General features: G+C 39.4%; 1 protein-coding gene across 1 annotated transcript in view; it reads left to right on the top strand.

The window, feature by feature from the left end:
- FREM1 (FRAS1 related extracellular matrix 1) overlaps positions 1-21,342 on the top strand; it is a 58,775-nt gene that overhangs the window by 1,448 nt on the left and 35,985 nt on the right. The window contains 15 exon segments of the mRNA XM_031054199.2: positions 3,703-3,797; positions 4,363-4,705; positions 5,185-5,364; positions 6,010-6,333; positions 7,397-7,505; positions 8,604-8,735; positions 10,766-11,110; positions 11,784-11,926; positions 12,508-12,704; positions 13,874-13,964; positions 14,949-15,116; positions 15,643-15,851; positions 16,691-16,784; positions 17,265-17,517; positions 19,416-19,607. Of these exon segments, the coding sequence (XP_030910059.1) occupies positions 3,703-3,797; positions 4,363-4,705; positions 5,185-5,364; positions 6,010-6,333; positions 7,397-7,505; positions 8,604-8,735; positions 10,766-11,110; positions 11,784-11,926; positions 12,508-12,704; positions 13,874-13,964; positions 14,949-15,116; positions 15,643-15,851; positions 16,691-16,784; positions 17,265-17,517; positions 19,416-19,607 (2,875 nt within the window).

The following is a 21,342-nucleotide window of genomic DNA, read 5'->3' as shown; positions in this document are numbered from 1 at the left end:
CTAGTTTGGCCCATGAGAAGAAAAAGAAAGACTTAGGTGTGTCATTGCTGGAAGACCTCTTTTGTAGGCAAGCTGTCTGGCTGAGGGATTGACTTTGGTTTTGATTTCTGCCTTGGCCTCTACATGCAGCAGGACCCAGCTACGTTGAAAAAGCTACTTTGTCCTTTGCAACTTGACATGCTTCTAGCAAAGGGTTTTCCAGAGACTCTTGGGGATCTGTATTCACACACCTTATTTTACAAAATACCTATGGACCCAAGGACTTTCTCCACTCCCAACCCCACCTGTGTTCAGTGTCCATCCATCCAGGGCCTCAGGGCCAGCCCAGCCAGCTGCGTGTGGAGGCTGCAGACCTCCCTGCAAGGAGTGGGTGAGCTCTGCTGGACTGGCGGCTCTGGGATATGAGTCCAGAGGGATGCTGTGGCTGCAGGTGATGCTTGGGATACCCACCCTGAATGGCTCCTGATCTGAGTGCTATCCTGCTAGGAAAGGCGTCTTTTCCTCTCTGCAGCCATGGGGAGGTGTGAGTTCCAGAGACCACAGCACAGTGTCCCCCAGGGAGACTGCCAGTGTGATAGGCATTCTGGTTATCTCAAGCCATATTTCCCTGCTGGAAAACACCAAGACAGCATTTGTAAGTTGAGGGCTTTTGTTTTAAATGACAAAATCTTGAGCCACACACTGTAAAGAGCTGCCTGAGCTTTCACCATTCCTGAAAAAAGGTGCCAGGGTCCGGCCCACCCTGTGCCACTCATGCTCTTTCTACCAGGAAATTGGGCAATGTCTCTGATATGATATCTTTTTTACTGCCATTAAATGAGTAATGTCCTAGGAATGTATGACAATTTAATTACAAATTGTAGTTGAAAAGCAGTTGAAGTGGAAAAAAAACAAAGCTCGACAGTAATTAGGAAAAGATTTAGAACCCCTTTGTCTTACCCAGCAAATTTATAGACAATTAGAATTGCCTGTTCATATAAAAAGAAAACATATTAGGAAACATAAAACAGATGTTTCTTATTGCAAAGCAGATTGTGTCTTATATGTATATACAATGACTGTCAGTCAATGATAATAGACCTCTGTGGAAAGGTCTTTCATTTTCCATCACCCTGTTATCAACTAAGAGGTGGAACTAATAATGTTTTAGAAAGAAGGAAATGAATTCTTTGATACCATAGACCATCTCCTTTGTTGTGTACAGTCCCCTCTGATTTGAACATCATCTGAGCAGTATCTCATTGTCAGGTCCGCACAAGACCTACATGTCACCAAAACTCTACTGACTTTGAGGGCTCTATACTGATTTATGCCAGTGAAGAATCTCATCTTTGGTGTGCAACACTAAACTCCTGGAAGCTATAATATGAGTTACTTTTGTGTATAATGTACTTTTTTTTTTCTTTAGAGTATCACATCACCTAACTACTTCTTGAAATTTTTCTTTTTTTTTTGTAAGACATCACTTCTACTATCTAATTATTTACCTAACTGTTACCTTCCTTTATGTTAGCTTGCATTAAGAAAGAAAAGACATTAAGTAAGATCAAGACATCTTTGTTTTTTGTTAAACACTGAAAAATAACTTATTTCTTTGACATTTGAAAATAATACGTAACAGCCACAACATTGTCAAAACCTTCATCATGTGAGAGCAATTTTGATTTCCACAAACTGTTCCTGTCCTTCCTTTCTAAGCAGTCCAAACAAATACAATCAATTATACATCCCATAACATCCTATATTACAGATTATTTCAAGATTATTTTAGCCATTAGGAAGAAGAGTAAATCTGTGTATATGGATCTGATAATCAACTAATTCATCACTTACTTCAAAATAGAAAGACTTTGTACAGTGTGTTTCTTGATACAAGTTAAAACCAGCAACACATTTAAAAGTCACTAGGAATATAGAACCATTACCACATAGCTTGAGCATCTGAGAATAACTTGAATGGAAGTGGACAAGTCAGTAATAATGGAAGCTGATCAACTCCAGTTATTCTTCCGTTATAGAAAGACAAAAGTTCTAATTCTGTGTAATTGCTAGAAAGAAACAGAAGTCATTAGTTCTTACATGCGTTAGTGTAAATCCAAAGAGCGGTCATGATGTGCTTCAGCTAACTATACATTAACAAATTAAAGTATTTAATTTAATGAGAAATTGAAGTATTGTTTTGTTTTTACGCTGAAAGTCAGAGCATCCAAAGAATTTCTTCATGCACTGAACTTCTAGTCAACATTTCAGAGCCTCACTAAAATCGCCCTTCCATTTCACCACCCTCCAGATCGGGCTGGGGAGATGTAGGTAATTCAGGCAAGGCACTTCAATTTCATGATTCTTTTGGTGCATTTTAAAAAATGACTGGCAGTAAGAAATGACCTCATCTTTCTGAAAAACTAAACAAACCAAAAAGGAATTTGTCAGTCAGATGTATATTTATATTAGTCTGTGTTAGCAATGGCCTCATTATATCTATTACTGAGTACTGAACAGATTTTACTTTAGTCCATAGATGTCCCAAGAATTATATATGAATATGGCCCATAAAAAACACATGCAGTTTCACAGTGAGACATCCAGGAAATGTAATTATTATTTTTTGCCTTCTTGATGACAAGAATTTCCCTGTTTTACTGTAAATATAAAATGCATGTACATCCTCCATCTATGCATGGACTATATAGGGGTTCCCTGTTATCACAAGAATAACATAGACAAGTTTTTATCACTGCTAGCAGCTTTCAGCTGTTAAAAATCTATAAAGAAATATAGCTACATGTGCATTGTAATATGCCAGACTTGCAAACTGGTGTGTGCAGACAAGAAAATCATGTGCCTCAGAATCCAAATCCCTTCCCCAAAGAATGGTGTGTCAGAACTTTCTAAAGTAATCTTTTTTCCATTTGGGAAAGGCATTTCTACTTGTTGATTTAACCTGTGCAAGTCAACAAAAAATTAAACAAAACAACTGGACTGAAAGAAGTGTCTGGTTTATATGGCTAAACTGTGTCCAGACAGCTTTGTAAATTTGGCCTGTATCAGATATGTCTCTTAACCTCTTTTGAATTTGGTGGTGGACAGAATATAGAAATTCTGCTTGCTTTTATGCTGTGGGATTACACTGACATTGGGGCTAGGTGTTGGTATGGCATGCAGATGACATTGGATCTCATAAAAGGCTACCAGTACAAAGTCAATATTCCAAAAAATTGTAGCAAATCTGAGCTAACAAAGTTTCCAATGGAGAAATATCACCAGATAATACGTTTGTAGTCCAGCAGTAGTGGCCATAAAGCAGGATTTACTATATAATCAAGCTACTGCCACGAGCAACTTTAAAAGCTAATAAATCCAACAGTAAACTGCAGGAATTTGCTGCCTTTTCGGATCCACTGAAGTTGTACTACTGAATACAGCTGTGTGCATGTGTGAGCTCAAACTAGTTGTTGCACTGGAGGAGGGACTCAGCAGCCTGCAACAAACACATTTATGTGGCCCATTCCTTTTCCAATTGTAGAGTGCCAGCAGCCCCATGTTAAAGTGGTTACTCTGACTCTCAGTGGGAGACAACAGAATGAGTGAATACCTATTCATAAACTACAGGCTAAAAATTTCCAGTTGGAGAGAGGTGAAACGGAAGCTGTGAAATAAACACCCTTGACAGTGTTATATCTGTCTATTCTTTCTCCTTCGCAGGTTTTTGATTGTCACTTCCTTCCTAATGAAGTCAAATACACCCACAATGGCTGTCCCATTTTAGATGAAGATGCAGTCATGCTCAGGCTGTACAGGTAAGCAGAGAATTCACTGTTACTAGAAGCACAGCTGCCCTTGGGAAGAGCAAGCAGTTAATTTTTCATGGTAAAAGCATGTTCTGCTGTATTTGTTGTACTTACTTAGATCCATTAGCGGCATCATTAGTCAACAAGTGACCAGCTGTTCACAGAAACATTTCTCACAATGTATTTCAGCTATATTTAAATAACACTTTTGATAATATTAATGGATATCATGTATTGCTTGTTTATTACATATAATCAGAGACTTATCTCTTTATTACTGAAAATGACAACAGAACTTTCAGAGAATTTATGCCCTGTGCTGTCCGGCTGATAGTGACACAAACCCTTGTATATACACAGCGATCAACCTCTTCCCTCACACAGACATCCTTTTTACAAGTATGAGGACGTCAGCAGCAGGGTCTGGCACCTTGTGGGCTCTGGTGGTCTGGGGTTTGAAAGCACAGGAGAAAAAGTGCTTAGAATACTCAGTTTAGAAGGTGAGGCCAATGCCAAAGTCACAGAGTGACAGAAGATGGAATGAAGCAAATTAATTTCCTTCTATCACCTGCAGGTTTACAGAAACTGAAACGTTTGTAGAGACATTCAGCCTTCGTGTGCAGTTGCTTGAGCCAGACTGTAACATCATCAAAATGCGTTCACGTGCCCTGGAGGTCCCTGAGTATTATGGTCTATCTAGGGCAATTGACAAGAACATCCTCACTTTTGACTATGACAGGAAGATAAATCTGGATTGCACCATTTCCATAGCCTCTTCGGAAACCCACCTGCCTGCTCATGGGCAGCTCATCGCTGGGGAAGTGCAGCAAGAGCAGCTCCATGGGGATCAGCCACAGAGCTTCTTCCCTGGCCCTAGTATGAATTGCTTTAGTTTTTTGTATTAGCAGATTCAAAGAGTCCCAGCAGATTAAGTATGCAGAAGTGGGTTGCTTCAGACATGCTGGGTAAGAGTGGGTTATGTGAAGTTTAATGAGCAGCTTGAGCTTTTGCATAAACTGAAAGGGCCACGAAGTTTGTGTGAGGCATATCACAGACCACAGAACTGGGTCAGTAGTCCCCTGACTGGAGTCTGGTTTTGTATCTTAGACACATGAACTAATGTGACACTTAGTGAGTGTCGAGACTCAGTAGAAACGGCACATTGAGTTTTTGGAGGCAACACCTACCCAAGAGAACAGGGGAGGTTGGAGCTGGGAGGTGTCAGTTGAAAACAAAATCCTGTAGGAAAACCTAAGTCATGAAAGGAACCTTAATTCTCATCACTGGGTTTTTATCAGGGTTAGTTTAGCTGTAGGGACAGACTTCCCCTTTCGATTTCTGCTCTAGTAACTCTTGCTTCTGCTTCCATTGGATTACAGAGAACAGTCCAGGCCAGCAGTGCAGAAATGGGAGCTGCACACTGGGATTGGGAGTCATTCACAATACAAAAATGAGCTGTGAAGAATTTCTGCGGATGGGGATTCGATATCAGCATCTTGACCCTCCCTCACCTGACACTGACTATATTCCTGTGAGATTGGATCTCACAGACACCAGGAGCAAAACTCTGCATAAGGTAGACTTTCAGACAACCTCACAATGTCTGATTGTCCTCCTGGCTTTCAAAACATTTAAGTTTGTTGCTTCTTTTCACATTTGGAGAGAGACAGTGAGCCTGAAAATTTGTTCAGTTCTTACACTATTGCCAGCTGGGCAAATGAAATGCACCATCTCCATGCGTCAATGCTTGGGTACAGAGAAACATCTCTGCTTGTTTACTGGCAGGCATAAGTCATTTAGCCCTAGAACAAAATTAATTCTGGCATAATTCCACCTTTTAATACAGAATGATATGCACTGAATTCAACATATACAGTAATTAGTAAGTTAAGAGCTGTATGAACATATTCAGTTAATAATAATTAATGGCTCATGCGTCCTTCTGTCACATAAAGTTATACATTACACTCACATCAAATTAAGCAAGTTGTTTTGGCCCAAAATTAAGAACACAAATAAGATTAATGAACCTGGAAGGCCTTTTAATGAGGTCTAAATATTTACTTTAGGCATTTTCTCATTAAAATGTTCCATTTTTTTCCTTTAAAATAATTATTGCTTTGACATGTACCCCAATTAATTTCATGAGGGTAATAGAAATTTAATGTATTCTGTTTGTTTCACTTTGTCTTTTTATTTTCTCATTTTTTTCCTGTTGTAGACTGAGCATGCATGGCTTCCCGTTCAGATTAAAGGCGCTGTTCCCAATCAAATACCCAAAGCTGTCCCAATGGCAAAGTTGATCTTGGAAGTGGACCAATTTATTTTAACCACCATTACAACCACAACGGTTGATGCTGAAGACAGTGAAACTCCAAAGTCCCTACTTGTATTCAACATCACCAAGCCACCTCCATGGGGCTTCATCACTCATCTATCTGACCACACAAAACCTGTTGGCTCCTTCACATGGAAAGATCTCAGTGACATGCTCATTGCTTATCAGCCTCCAAATGTCAGCCACACAGAGAGGAGGAATTATGAGGTAAAAGTACAGTGTATAGGCATTTTTAGGTACTTTCTGGTTTCCACCTCACCAGGATTCTTTTTCTTTTTTTTAACGGGTTTTTTTTTTGTTTGTTTGTTTGTTTTTAATGAGAATAGGGGAATAACTACACTTGTGGATCCACCCAAGAGCCTTTGGAAAGATCAGTGGTGCTGCTTCCACACAGATTTTACTCCTCTGTGAAAGTACTGCTTCCTATGACCTGTAGATAGACAACATATTTGAAGCCATGAAAGATGGACCAGCTAGCTGTCAGGATTACCATTTGGTCTCACAGTTTACGTGCCGCAGCAGTAGCGGTGTAGGGATAACAAAAAGGAGCTCCCAACAGTTTCTGCTGGGAGTAGTAAAAGCATGTCAATAGCATAAAGAACATGCAAACAATGAGAGCAGGATCTGGAATGAGTAAACGAACAGTGCTGACTTATGAGACCAAGGCTGTAGGAATACATTCGCATTTTACAGGAGCAAAAAGAGAACCTTTTCTACCTTTCCTATGTTGGCAGCTAGGTGTACAGTGTTACTTCATTTCTTCAGTAACTAGTACTGGTAGGTATTTTGTATAATTTAGTATTGTGCTAGCACTCTCAGAAATAAGCAATAGTCTTAAAAAGGAGATATGAAAGGAAGATAAATGAGTTAAAGGAGTATATGAATATGCTGGTAGTTATAACTATTTAATAGGATAGTTAAGCAATATCCCAAACAAAATAAAATGGTTGGTGCTAAAGGTATGACACCAAAGAAACAAAATCAGAGCAAGGTAAGCTGGGGAAAAGGTGGACTGGAAAGCAGAGGAACAGTAACAGTAACTAGCACCTGATCCTGACAAATACTGTCTCTTTTTAATCTTGGCTGTCACAGAAACCCCCTTTCTTTCTGTCCCCTCAGTATGGGGGTCAGTCATCCCACCAAACCACTTGCTTCTTAGGTGGTTCTTCTCTGTTTTGCTTTCAGTGTTGTTTCACAGCAGGTTCAAGAATTTGACAATTCAGGAATTTTATATTTTCTTCAACAAATAATTTGTCTGTTTTGACAACAGGTGGAGTTTGAGGTTCACGACTTCTACTTTGAAAGGAGTTTACCGATTACTGTGCATCTTTCCATCAGAACAACAGATACAAATGCTCCTCGGGTTTCATGGAACACAGGTGAGATCTCTTTTCCTGAGTTTATTTTGCTACAGAATTTATAACGTTTTGACACAAATGTGTGACAAAGCTCTAAACTTCGGATTTACTCCTGGGGCTTAAAGACCATTAAACTGATAGAGTGTAAATCTATTCTTTCCCTTTATCCATTGTGGGGGGAACATGCTACACCAGCTTCAGAAAATCTTATGTTTTAGCTGGAATGAAAAATAAAGAAAAATGGTGTTATAGGAAAATCTGGATTTCTGTATGTAGTTTTTTCTTCAAGAATGAACTGGACATAAATGAGTATAAATAGTAAAGACGAATATGTGGTAGAAAAACAGTAGCAGGGTAGTGTGTGGGAAAGACCAGTGTTTGCTGATGTTGCTTAATCTGGAAGTTGGTAAAAACAAACAACTAGAGAGGGCATGATACACCACCAGCCATTTGAAACCTGGAAACCTTACAGGGTTAAGGTTAATTCGAAGAGATTTATAATGCTTACACTGGAAAGGGGACAGGCTTTCCCATCTAGGGTGAAAAGTACATTGATATTTAATCCTCAGAAGGCAAAGATATAAGATCAAAGAAGTCTTGAAGTTAACACCAGTGTAAGTGCAGTCTCCTCACAATAGAAAAGGAAGGAAGCTGAAGAGGCTTCATGTCTCCCAGAAAAACCCCCACCTGAAATGACTTAGAGTAAAAAGAAGAGATACCATCCTCATTCATGAAGATTAATAGATATTTTCAAGTGCAGACTCATTAAGGAAGCTCAGCGCCCATTTTCAGGCATTGTGAAATTTCAACTGCGGTGCTCCATTTTGTGCAAATATTCAGAAATGTGACTAACTAGTCTATCAGATCATTTGGAATCAAATACATTATTTCTCTGAAAAAAAATCCTTAAAAACATTTGACTAAGGCAGGTATCCCAGAATAAAAGTTGGTACTAAAGTTTTGTACTGGCCTTGAATTATCTGTCGCAGGTAGGTATGTAGATGGGTTTAAAGGTGCCTCTTTTCCTGACTGTACATACCTTTAGAAAGCATCTGACCAGATGTTGCTCATTTTGAATGTCGCAGATGCTTTGGTGAAATAAAGCTCTGCTCTTTACAGGCCTCAACCTCTTGGAAGGACAATCCAGACCGATCACATGGCAACACTTCCAAATTGTAGACAATGATGACATCCAGAGTGTTCGCTTGGTCACAGTTGATGGCTTACAGCATGGGCGGCTCACAGTGAGAGGTAAAGAATTTCAACTTGAGGGCCTGGGAACATTCTCTAGTGCAAATGGATATGATAATGTGGCAGTCAATAAGACATTGATTGAGTCTGTTTTATGTCACTCCCTACTGAGGGCTGCCAGCCTAAGAGCCAGCTTTACAAGAGAATAATGGAACAGAAGGAAATATCTGGATGCACAGTAAGAAATTAAAAAATGTTCACAAGCTCATAAAGAAAACCAGTTGCTTTACTTTTTCAAACAGTTTACTTATGCTGTCCATATCCTTAAATGGGAGATACATGCAAGTCTGGCATTTTGCCTACACACCACTTCCATTTGAAAATTAAATTGGTTCTTAATTTCTCCATTGGAGGTGAATTCAGCCCAGTGAGCCAATGCACCTAGTAACATGCTTGGTGCTGACCTGTCTCACCGGGGCTAAATGTCGTGAGATGCCCGTGATGGTGCTGTGATGCCACTGCAAAAACAAGACTAACACCAGCATGGCCATATATTGCTCTGGGTTTCTCAAAGAAAGCAAGAAATTCTGGGGCATGAGAATGCATCTTCTGCAGGTTTACCCTCCAGAGCAAAGAGCAAGACCAGCATGTATGGATGCAGGCAGCACTCCCTGCTACAGGCAAGCTCCCTCTGCTGACCAGCTTCCCAAGAATACAAGAGTACTGAAAAATTCAGTATTTAAACTTTTACTTTCTTAGCATACATTTACTTTTACCTTAAAATTTTGCTTTCTTCTACTTTATTTTAACTTTCTTAACATACTTTTAAAATTTTTACTTTCTTAACATTAAACTTTTACTACTTATTTAAACTTTTACTTTCTTAATATACATTTACATCCCAACGCTAAAATTTTAAAGAAATCAGGCGTGTTATCATTGAGCAGGCATGACCTAGGCAAAATGCAGTCATTCTTACATTTTTGCTTGAAGATGTTAAGGAATGAGGAGTGATTTTGATTTGTTAGCAAATACAGACAGCATATGGATAGTGTTGCTATTTATTGGAAGCTCTAAGGTTTATTTCAAAAAGTGGCCATTAAATAAGACCTAACTTGCTAGTAATTTTGCTTTGAACTCTCATGAGGCATCATAGTGCTGCTTTCTTTGGGAAAATGGTTAGGTTTAAAACGTCACTCTGCTGTTGGCAGGGTAGAAAGATGCTGCCTCTGTCAGTGCTGGATTTTTTTGGTAGTTAAATATACTCATGTAAAATGCATACCCTAAAGACATACAACAAGTATTTTTTTTTTAAAAAAGGAAGGTGATATTTGGAATTTAATGGAAACAGAAGTCATCCAGTAAGTGTGTTTCATCTCAGAAAACTACTGCTGATCTGCAGGATCATCCTCCTGTAATGCTGTCATTTCTGGTGGTGAGGTAGTTATTTCTCCATCCTAAAGTTTGTCCATAATCTTCAAGCAAGGAGGAAAGAGAGTGAGTGTGTGTCTCAGCTGATGTTACACAGCCTGGAGGGCAAGGCAATATTCTCCTTGGAGACGCTGGGAGATCATCTCTTCCAGCATCAGCTTTCAATTCTCGAAACCTTTAATCTGCACGAATATTTGTCTGTGTACATGACATGTCTAGAGAAGCATATCTGTAAAATTATCTTATTATAGACAGCAGCCTCAGTATACTGAAAAACAAGAATCAGAAATTAAATGCTGAACTGTAATTACAAAGCATATTCTCTTTGATGCTTAAAGTACATATAAAATATTCTGATAAGAAAATAAAGTTTGAAATTAAAATGGTAACAATTGCAGTTAAAAATCCTTTGTATCTTCTGTTAGCTTTAGTGCAATGGACATTTGGAGGATTTTCTTTGCTACCACAGTTGCAAAGTCTGCATTCTTATTAACTGTTCCAACTTCTACAATCTTGTTTCCAGTAGGAAAATTACATTTGATTCTTCTTGCTGGAAACGCATTCTCTTTCTCTCTCTCTTAATAACATTCGTATTTGAAGGATTCTTCTCTGGGCTGAACTGGACATTTTTGACATATTTTCTTCCATTGTTTTGACAGGAGGGAAAGGATTCATGTTCACAGTCTCTGACATTCAGGCTGGAGTGGTTCACTACCATCATGATGACAGTGATTCTACTAAAGATTTTGTGGTATTTAGGATTTTTGATGGGTCCCACAGTATTCGCCATAAGTTTCCTATCAATATCCTCCCTAAAGATGACAGCCCTCCATTTCTTATCAGCAATGTGGTCATAGAAGTTCATGAGGGACAGACGATCCTGATTCAGGGCTCTATGCTTCACGCATCTGACATGGATTCCAGTGATGATTACATACTATTCAATATTACCAAGCCACCACAGGCTGGAGAAATCATGAAGAAACCAGGACCAAACCTGATAGGTAATGAAACACATCCACAATAGCACACTTATCTTTGTCCGTCCCTCCCTTCCTCGTTGCTTTTTTTCAACTGCATTAAATGTTACAATTAGACTATTTTGGCTCAGAACAAATCATGGAAAATTTGGGCTTCTTTGTAAAAACCCATCATTAATTATTATCAGTCTTTGCCTCAGAATAACTGTACCTGTGAACACAATTTATCCCATAATTCTTCCATTTTCAGTCTATTTGCCTGATGTACTTTTTTTCCTCCAGAAAAGCTGGGCTAGTCAGGAGTTATTTGATCTATTAGGATCCCTAACAAGTTCAAAATTATTAGGTGATGCTAATGATGCTGAAAGGGAAGAAAGTTCTCCTTTCATTGAACTGAACTCAGAAATTCCTGTGCTAGACTGTAGAGGCTGCTAGTCCTGCAAATACTCTTTTGTCCTCTGAACAGGGCTTTAGGCCAATTTGCTGTGTTGCATAATTTTTTGAATGATCTTTAAGTGATGTAAAAAAGATGTTGATGATCTTCAGGAAATGTGGAAGATAATGTGATAAAGGACTTGCTCTAGTTAGGGTGAGAAAAAAGGACGTTTGCTTCACCAGTTACTTGCACAATTAACAGATAACTCATATGAATTATTAAAGTAATGCACTGTTCAATATAAGCTATATTCTCCAACAGGGTATTCTGTCAGCAGCTTTCTTCAGAAGGATATATTTAATGGAATAATGTATTATCATCACTTGGGAGGAGAAGTATTTGAAGACTCCCTTGAGTTTGTGCTGTGTGATAGCCATGATCCCCCCAATCTCTCAGATCCACAGGTATGAAAATGAAGCATCTTTGGCAGAGCCCCACATATTTCCTTCAAATGGATGATTTTATGCCTTCCGATAGACTTTAAAATCAAACTGGTATGGATCTTTTCTGCTTGCTGCTACCCTGCTCATCACAAGTAATGGTCTTTAGAGGTAGCTCTCGTTCTTGCTTCCCATAGGGTAACTCTTTCTCCTGAGCCACAGAGAGATAAGGTCATTGCAAAGGCTTTTTGCTACAGTGTAAAATGAGATGTTGAAAACAGATTAGATTTGGAGATGGTACAAACAAACAAACAAAATAGCCCTCCTGAAGTTAACTGAGAAGAACTGACTCACCCAGGAGTCCAACATACTGAATTTAACTTTGATTTCAATTTAAAAGGAAACTACTAAGAATTATAGGCTTTGCATTTAACTGCTGTGTACATCCATTGCTCCTGTATTTATGACTGGGCACGATAGCCACATCCTGTTAATCATATTCCAGTGATTTACTTACTTGTTTGTGTGCATGTTTATAAACAACTGCTTGGACAATCTCATCTTAAGATAAATGTCTGCTGATGGCACTGTCTCCCTGATTTCAGGTGATGATGGTGCACATAATCCCTGTGGACAATCAGCTACCCAGAGAAGCCCCAGGCGTGACCCGTCACCTGATTGTTAAGGAGACTGAGATTGCTCACCTAACTAAGAAACATCTCCACTTCTTAGACGTGGAAGATCAGGACAGGGAACTCACATACACTATAACCACTCCCCCATTTTTCTCTTGCACACACGGGTAGGTGTGACCTGCCATACCCTTCAGGTGGGACTGGGCAATGACTTATGTAAGAGAAGCAGCCTCAGTGGCAGTAGCATTCTTGTGTATCAGGTTTTTCAATTGTTTACCTAAAGTGCAACAGATGGTGCACCTCCCTATTGATGACTGTGAGCTAGAGCTGAATGCAGCAGAGTAATACATGGAGTAATTAAAAAAGCCCCATAGTTTAGCAAGAAATAAGGAGGAAAGGACCTGAAATATTTTCTGTCCTTTTGCTGGACTTTCATTTTACACTGCCATATGAGATCCCATGCAGCCTTGAGCACAGGTCATAGCATGCCTCTTACTGATGGAGTGGGGCTGATCTGGGCCTGCCCCAGGCTGAGAACATGAGGTGGTATAGTTTTCTTCTAGGATTGTATTATCACCATGGCACTGCAAAGGACTCCTGACCCTGGACCCATGGAACACAATGGAAGCAGAACTGGTTAAGGAGGCAATGAGGGTATAGGATGAATGCATACAGTAGCCATTTACATGTCATTGATGCTGTTTCACCAGTTGGAAATTCATGAGAATTCATTACAGCTTTGGCGACAATTTGTCAAATAGAAAAGTTTCAAATCCAACCATTGTACAGTTCAAGCTGAAGAACATTACTTTCAGTTTTGACCTCAAGAAACAGACAATCAGTGTGCAGATGGGAAGGAGGATGTTTATGCTGTTCCCCTTATTCAGTCAAACAGCTACATGGTTATCTAGTTTGCTGGTTACCACTGTTGGAAAGATGACTTGTTGGAGATGGGTTCATTTCAGAAGTTTAAAGATGCATGATATAATTTATTTTTCTACATAAAAGTAAATGCAGGTTTGTAAGTAATAAGAGTGTGATGGACTGGAATTTCAGAGGGTGTAATTGGTATCTGGGGTGTACAGAGACACATTTGTAACAAACCCAGAGCTTGCCTAAAAGGTATGTAATAAGTTTTCATGACCATCCTGATACACGTTTTTTTGTGGTCAGTTTTCTGTGATAATGTTTAAACGAATAACAAGGACAGAAGAAAGAAACAGAATATAGTTGGGGTGGGAAGTTAATTTGAAATGGAAGACTGAGCTATGTGATTGTTGTTTTTCCTGTTCTTCAGTTTTGCTAACCAGGATGTGACATACTTATTTTTGTACAGCCACTCAGATGCTGGGAAGTTGTTTATGGTGGACACCATCCCCAAACTGGTCAAGGACCCTGCTGCTCTTGCACTGCGGTCCTTTGCTCAGGTTTGTTATGTTACCTAACATAAAAACCTGTTCTAAACAATTTAAAAGTTACAAATATAAGCTTCTTTTGACAGGAAGAGGTTAAAAATCAAAACTTTCATTATTCAGTTCCAGCTTTTAAAAGAAATTTCCATCATGCTTCAGTTCTGCGATATGTAAACACAACTTTCCTTCTGAAACCAGCAGGGGCTGCAATTTCCTAGGATAGCCTGTTTGGATCCAGCATGATGTTAAGATGAAGGAAAAAATGAGATCTTGAGAGTTTCCTGTTATTCTCAGTGTCTTCTCCAATAGATTTGGTACAGGCAGAAACAGGCCTTTTAGGATTTTGTTGCTATGTTTCCACTTAGTCTGATGGATATCTTACAAATATTAGTAAAGTGCCCTGGTTTATATTCTGATGTATTGATAAGGTAATTGTAATAGATGATAATGGTGATCATCACAGTACCATAATGAGAGCTCTGAGCCTACAAATCCTTAATCAGGTGCCTAATACTATGGATGGCAGATTTTGGTGGTTATTTTGGCCTTTTTCACCAGCCTGCTCTCTTAGTAAAGAAAATAAAGGAGGACGTAAATTCTGTATTCAGACATGCAGTTCCCATGTGTTTGTTACTCTTCATTAGTTTACAAGAAAACATTTCATTAGAAAAGGCTTTTGGACCAGCCCCATAAAGGGGTCCATCAAGGAGACAGGCCATTGCCTCTTATAAACTTATAAACTGTGTTTGTGCTTTTTGCTACAGGTTTGTGTATTTGAACCTGTACTTACTTGATTTGTAACTAAAGATGCATTTAATCAAGGTATTGCCAGTATATAAAGAGTAGATGCAAAGTTTATGGAATTAATTTTGGCAGTTCAGATACCATCTGATCAGGGAGTGAGAAAGGTCCCAAATGTCAGTTTTGGCTCTCCCAAATTATGGGTTTATGTCTCTCCCATTATCTCTTCTTACATTTACCCCTCTTCTCTTTTTGCAGCATGCTGTGAACTATATGAAAGTTGCTTACATGCCACCACTGCAGGACATCGGGCCTGAACCTCAGCACGTCCAGTTTATTTTTTCTGTCAGCAATCAGCATGGTGGCACTTTGCATGGGATATGCTTCAATATTACAATTCTTCCTGTGGACAATCAAGCCCCAGAGGTAGGATGGTGGTGAAGGCAAGAGGAAAGGGCTGGAAATGGCTCTGAGTAGGAACAGAAATGCAGAGAGATGTCTTGCTCTGGCTGAAATAAAAAATAAGCCTTCCATGGGATCAGGGTTTCAGTGCATTATACATAGCCTGTATTGGGACTGCAGTGGAAGGGAAAGTGTGGTGAGTGTGCAACTTGATTTTGTGTGCTGAATAATTTGAGGCTTACCTCCAATGCCTGAGTGGCTGTACAAAAACATGTATGCCATATCCTGGTTAACAAAATGCATCCCTCCTCTCTTTATACTGCCTATTGCCTAAGAAAGCGAGGAGCCTCCTTGAACAGGATGGAGACTTGTCTGCATTTATTAGGGCCTACTATTAGTAAATTCCTTAGGTTTTCCTAACAAAGCCATTGGCATTTTATTTTTTAAGGTGTCGCACATCCTTACACCAGAGCAATCTGAAATTGCCCTGTTCGATGTATGTTGGGAGGTGCAACAGAAAAGAGAGTTAAGCATTTTGTCTTCCATGCAGGTTTATACAAGCCAGTTAAGAGTGGAAGAGGGTGGCCTGAGCCCTGTCACAGAGGAACACATTCTCATTTCTGATGTGGACACAAAACAGGAACATCTCCTCCTCCTCCTGCAGAGACAGCCTCAGCATGGGATGTTGGAACTGGATGGCATTCCCATCAATGAAGGCGACAGACTTTCCTGTGGGGATCTGCGTACCCTGGCAGTCAGGTTAGAAGAGTGGCTGTCTTCTCCTCTTACAGTGGCTGAGTTTTTCACGCAGATGAGTGAAAGCCCTGCAATGAATTGGTGAGGTGCAGGGGCCTGCAGCTAGCAATACTCACCATAGGACAGCTCTGGCAGAGCTGCTCCAGGCCAAGATTGCTGGCTGATCCTCAGGACTGCAACAATCACTGCAGAAGCTAAGCTGGCAGAAAGTGGGAACTAGTGACCATGTCTGGTTTAGATAGGTTTCCCTATATAGCACTGCCCCATAGAGATGAAGAGGCAAATTCTGTATTCAGATATGCAGCTCCTGTGAAGAAGGCAGTGGCTGTCAGCTTTTTAAAGGAAGTTTTATGTTTATTAAACTTCATTAGTTTGCAAGAAAAGTTGCATTAACACTAATTAACCCAGAGATGAAAATATTGCTGGTATATTTGTGGCAAGAACGAGACTCGACTTCCTACATGCATGCAGAAGAAGAGTTCTCTGACTCCCTTTCCATCTATTAGTCAAAGTAGGCACTTACCACAGCAAGGGCATATATGCTTGGTAGACACCTCACAAGCAGCCAGAACAGGGATGACAAAGCCTCAGTGAAACTTTTTTTCACAGCTGTTGTCCTGTTTTTACTGGCAGTTTTCTTCATCTAGGAGACCCCACAAGTCTTCTGAAGACATCCTGATCCAGAATCAGCAGTCTTAGATGGACACACTGGCACAGGGATTAGCTTTTTATACTGGGAAGGATCCATATTGTCTCTGTCATGACTGGAAAGCAGAAAGCAGAGCTTCTTTGTCTATGTGAAATACGTGTAGCTCTTCTTTTCTTTATTTTTCCCCTCACAGTTACCAGCACGATGGCTCTGAGACTCTCACTGATGATATCCTCTTTGCAGCCACAGATGGCATCCACTTTGTAGAGTTCATTCTGCAGGTCAAGGTCAGTGTGTTGCATATTTCTGAAGGCAATTGTCTCTGTAGAAGAGTGCAAAGCTTGATGTCTGAAAGTCTTTGCATTCCCTTGGAAACTGGAAGATAATGGGCTTGGTAGGCATCAGGAAGACAAAGAACTTGTTAGGCACCAGGTTTATGTGGCAGATTGAGACATTTGGCCTGTACTAGCTGAAAGGCATTTGCACTTGCTCTCGGTTCTTTTACCTGGAATTACTCTCTCTGTACTTAAATTTGGGGACTGACATTTTTTTTTCAGGCTGAAATTATCTAATTCAGTTTACTTTTGTCTTTGAATTTTTAATGTGACCCTCATTCAGCTGGTTTCATTTGGTTCGTAGGGAAAGCTCAGTGTACTCTGACCATGACAACATACTGCTGGTTTGAGCAGTATGGAAGGCAATGTATTAAAACAACATATTTACACTGAAATAAAAGATAAAAGATCTTAACTTATTTTTCTGATTAGGTGTTGCCTGTGAATGATGAGCCACCTGTTATACAGACAGGCCTTGTTCCTGTGCTCCACTGCCTGGAGGGTGAAGAAGTGGTCCTCTCCTCAGCATACATCTATGCCACAGATGCAGACAGTGATGAGATGAAACTGATGTTTACTCTGGCTAACCAGCCCTATCATGGGCTGGTGAGGAAAGCTGGCATTACTGTGGATCGTTTCTCCCAAGCTGATGTAATCTCTGGTTTAGTCACATATAAGCACACCAGTAAGTGAGTTAAGGACAGAATTTGGCTGGAAGACAGTCACAGAGTGTTCTGGAAGAAAATCTTAACCAGAATTAATATAATCTTTGCAGAAGCTCAGCAGGAACTGCTGAGAAGCCACATATGTTTTGTCCAGGGAAAAAAATAAGGTGGCTTTGAAAGAGGGCTAATGATATAAAACTACCAAATGTTTTAATGAGCTCTCCAAACCCCTGTTTGAAGTGACAAATTTATCTGAACGGCTACATGAAAATATCATACCCTTAGAGGATTTCTTTCACTGTTCCTGGTAAAATATTTTGGGCAGTTTTTTGGTTTTGTGGTTTGGTTTTTGTTTTTGAGGGGGGGTATTACTGTTCCATTAGGTACAAAATAGAGCCTTTTGTTTCATGACATTAAAAAAGCCCACTGCAACCTTTTTCCATAGTCATGTTTAGATAAAAGGATGTAATGCTGTAAATTAGGATGCCATGTTTTAACAGAAAACTTCTAACAACCTGAAGTACTACTTGCTTGCCTCTCCAGTCTAGATGGCTATCCATTTCTGGAATGTTTATAGTCTTTCTGTACCATAAGGTAAATTATCAGATTTTCTTCAGGAGAACCACAATGCTGAAAAGATGTTATTTTTGGGTTTTATTATAAATTAAAAAAAAAAAACCCACAAACTTTTTTTTTTTTTAAATTAGACACTGAAATCAAGGGCCAGTTAACCCCATTTCCTATTTAATGTCATCTTTTTATTAGCATTAAAGAGGTTCTCCTCTATATCTCTGATGACAGCTTTAGTCTTGTTTGTTTTTTCCTTTTTTTTTCAAAGGCTGTGGTTTTCTATGTAATTAGTCTGTAATTTTGTGCTATATATGCGATATTTTCAGGCTTGGCACCATCTAAAATGAGCAGCTGGTATTTCAGAAGAGAAGCAAGTACTTGATTATGACCACCCATAACAAGCTTTTCTTCAGCAACCCAGAGATACCAGGAATATTATTTCAATGGCTGTGTTTTTCAGAGTAATGAAGGGCAGGAACTGACTTTCAAGGGTGCAGTGCCGGTGTTTTTTCATTCCCAAATTTCTGCATGTGCCTGCAGTCAAGTGTTCTAATAGCAGATATCACAAGAGATGGTGGGAATCACTGCCTTTTCTTTGCAGACAGCTTACCAGAAATATCCTGCAACAATGTAAGACACAGGCTGTCAGAAGTGCTGAGAAATGCACTCAGCCACAGACGCTTCTTGCAGGGGGTGGTAGTTCCCAGTCCTGTGCTGTATCAGCCCAGATTCCGAACGTGATTACATATGGGCATGATATACAGTTGCACAAAAGTACATACATGAAGCACAGCCCTTGTTAGAGTCCATTTTGTAGGAATAAGAGGCATATACAAATATATGCATTTTTAGGTGTGCAAAAATATTTTCTTCTGGAACACTGTGGATAGTACCATTTGTCACAGAGAGAGTATATATATGTATATACATATATAAAAGAACAATCTTTTCCTACATTTTTTGAGAAGGAATGCAGGAAAAACTCTCTGCATGAATATATGTTTTGCAAACGCCTTAGTGAACAAAGAACAGAATTATGAGTACCACTAGAAATTTAATTACAATTACAATATAATATTACAAAAGTGAACAAGTAATGTTATAACTATTAGTAATATTTAGTTATATACTTTTCTGCACTTTTTATTCTAGAATAGAAGCTGGTTAATTACAAACAGCAAACCAAATTCTTAACCAAATAGCACCCCCACCAGCCAGAACTGAGAATTCTAGTAATTTTGGTTTTTCTTCTGATTGTGAATACTGCAGACTGTGCTTGCAGGATACAAAACTGTTCTTCATGAAGTTTTGGTAAGACATTTCCTCTGAACTGCAATATTTTTTCCAGGTGGGGAGATAGGCCTAACTCCTTCCACTGAGATCTTAACCTTCATTGTCTCTGACAGTGAGGCTGGCATAAATGTGAAAGACTGCTGTTATGATGGACCTCTTTTTCCTCCTCTTCAAGATCCATTTCCAGTATATGATCTTAACATCACTGTACTCCCAGTGGACAACCAGCCTCCATCAATTGCAACTGGTGAAAACTTCCTCTCACTACACAGTTATAATGTGGGCTTACACAGTACTGTAATGGCTAAGGACACAGGGATTTTACTTGTTTGTTTCTTTATTTGTGATTCTTTTTTTCTTTAGCATCAGAAAGAGTTAGCTGAGATCAGCATACAACAGTTTTGAATCAGAATATCCATCAATATATTTTTTTCTTTTGCTAGTACAGTATAGCCACCAAATTCAGCTGCAGGTGCAAGTGTGAGTAACTGCTTGTGGCTCTTCAGCTACATGTTTAAGTCATGTGATTAGAGATAAGAGTGTTCAGATCTACTCCCCTCTATCTATACATGTCTATTGCTTCATATGTAGCTATCACGGTTTATCTCCAGCCAGCAACGAAGCGCCACACAACCTCTCACTCACTCCCCCTGGTGGTACGGGGGAGAGAAACAGCAGAATTAAAATGAGAAAACTCACTGGCCACCCACACACGCAAAACAAAGCAAGACAAGGAATTAATTCACTGTTTCCTACGGTCAGTCAGGTGTTCAGCCACCTCCAGGAAAGTATTCCATGTTAATGGTTACATGGGGAGACAAACGCCATTGCTCAAAATGTTCCTCCCTTCCTACTTCTTACCCCAGCTTTACATGCTGAGCATGATGCCATATGCTCTGGGATATCCCTATGGACAGTTAGGGTCATCTGTCCTGGCTGTGTCCCCTCGCAACTCCTTGTACACACCCAGCCGGCTCACTGGTGGGGTGGTGTGAGAATCAGAAAAGGCCTTGGCTGTATAAGCACTGCTCAGCAGTAACCAAAACATTGCTGCACAAATCCAAAACTTAGCCACATACAACCTATTATGAAGAAAATTAAACCCACTTCAGCCAAAACCATCATAGTAAGCTATGTCTGAGTAAAAGTGATGAATACCTTCTCCATGAACTGAGCTTTGGCCAGAAAATTGTCATATGCATTGTTTATGCAATAACATAAGTAAATATCTATCTACTTTTGCATGTAAAATCTACAAAAGAAATTTAGACTCTGGCCCTTCGGTAAAAGGAGAGAATGTTTTAATACCAGTATTTAACTCTGTTAATAGATGAAGGCAAATTCATGTTCTATGTGCAACGGATCAAATGAATAGATTTGAACCTATGTTTTTATTAATACTCTTCAAAATAAAAAATATTCAGTTAAAATGGAAATAGTTTTGGTAATGCACATTTAGTCTAACAGACCTCATCATACGAAATTTCCATTGACTTCCTGGGCTTTTGATGTGGTCTGTAGTATACACATTCTGTATTCCTTCCTTTTCCAATGTCACTTGTTTGTTAGCATAAAATACATGCTGTGTATCTCAGAGAATATCTAAGCATATGTATGAGTAGTTTCGTAATTGGCAGGCTTTCACCCAAGTAATGTTCTGGAAAAGAAGCATTGTCCCAGCAGGGAAATTAAGCAGTGTTGCATGAAAAATTATTCATTATGAGCAATTCAGAACAGCTCTCATGTAATTAATGCTCTGACTAACAGAGGTAACAACTGATTTTGAGCAGCACATAGACTATACCTAATAACTTACCAGCAAAATAATTTCATGATCCCCTTCCTCTCTACATATATGATGGCAAAAGTAGAGTTGACAGCGTAGGCACATTAAAAAACCTTAAACCAAACCCTTGGTAACTCAGTATTTGTTGCCTTTCCCCCCTTAGTTACTACTTTAATTTGTATTAACAAAAGCAACA

The sequence above is a fragment of the Melopsittacus undulatus genome, chromosome Z (assembly GCF_012275295.1).
Source record: "Melopsittacus undulatus isolate bMelUnd1 chromosome Z, bMelUnd1.mat.Z, whole genome shotgun sequence".
Lineage (NCBI taxonomy): Eukaryota > Metazoa > Chordata > Aves > Psittaciformes > Psittaculidae > Melopsittacus > Melopsittacus undulatus.
Note: the sequence above shows the minus strand (reverse complement) of the source record. Positions and strands in the feature narration are given on the sequence as shown.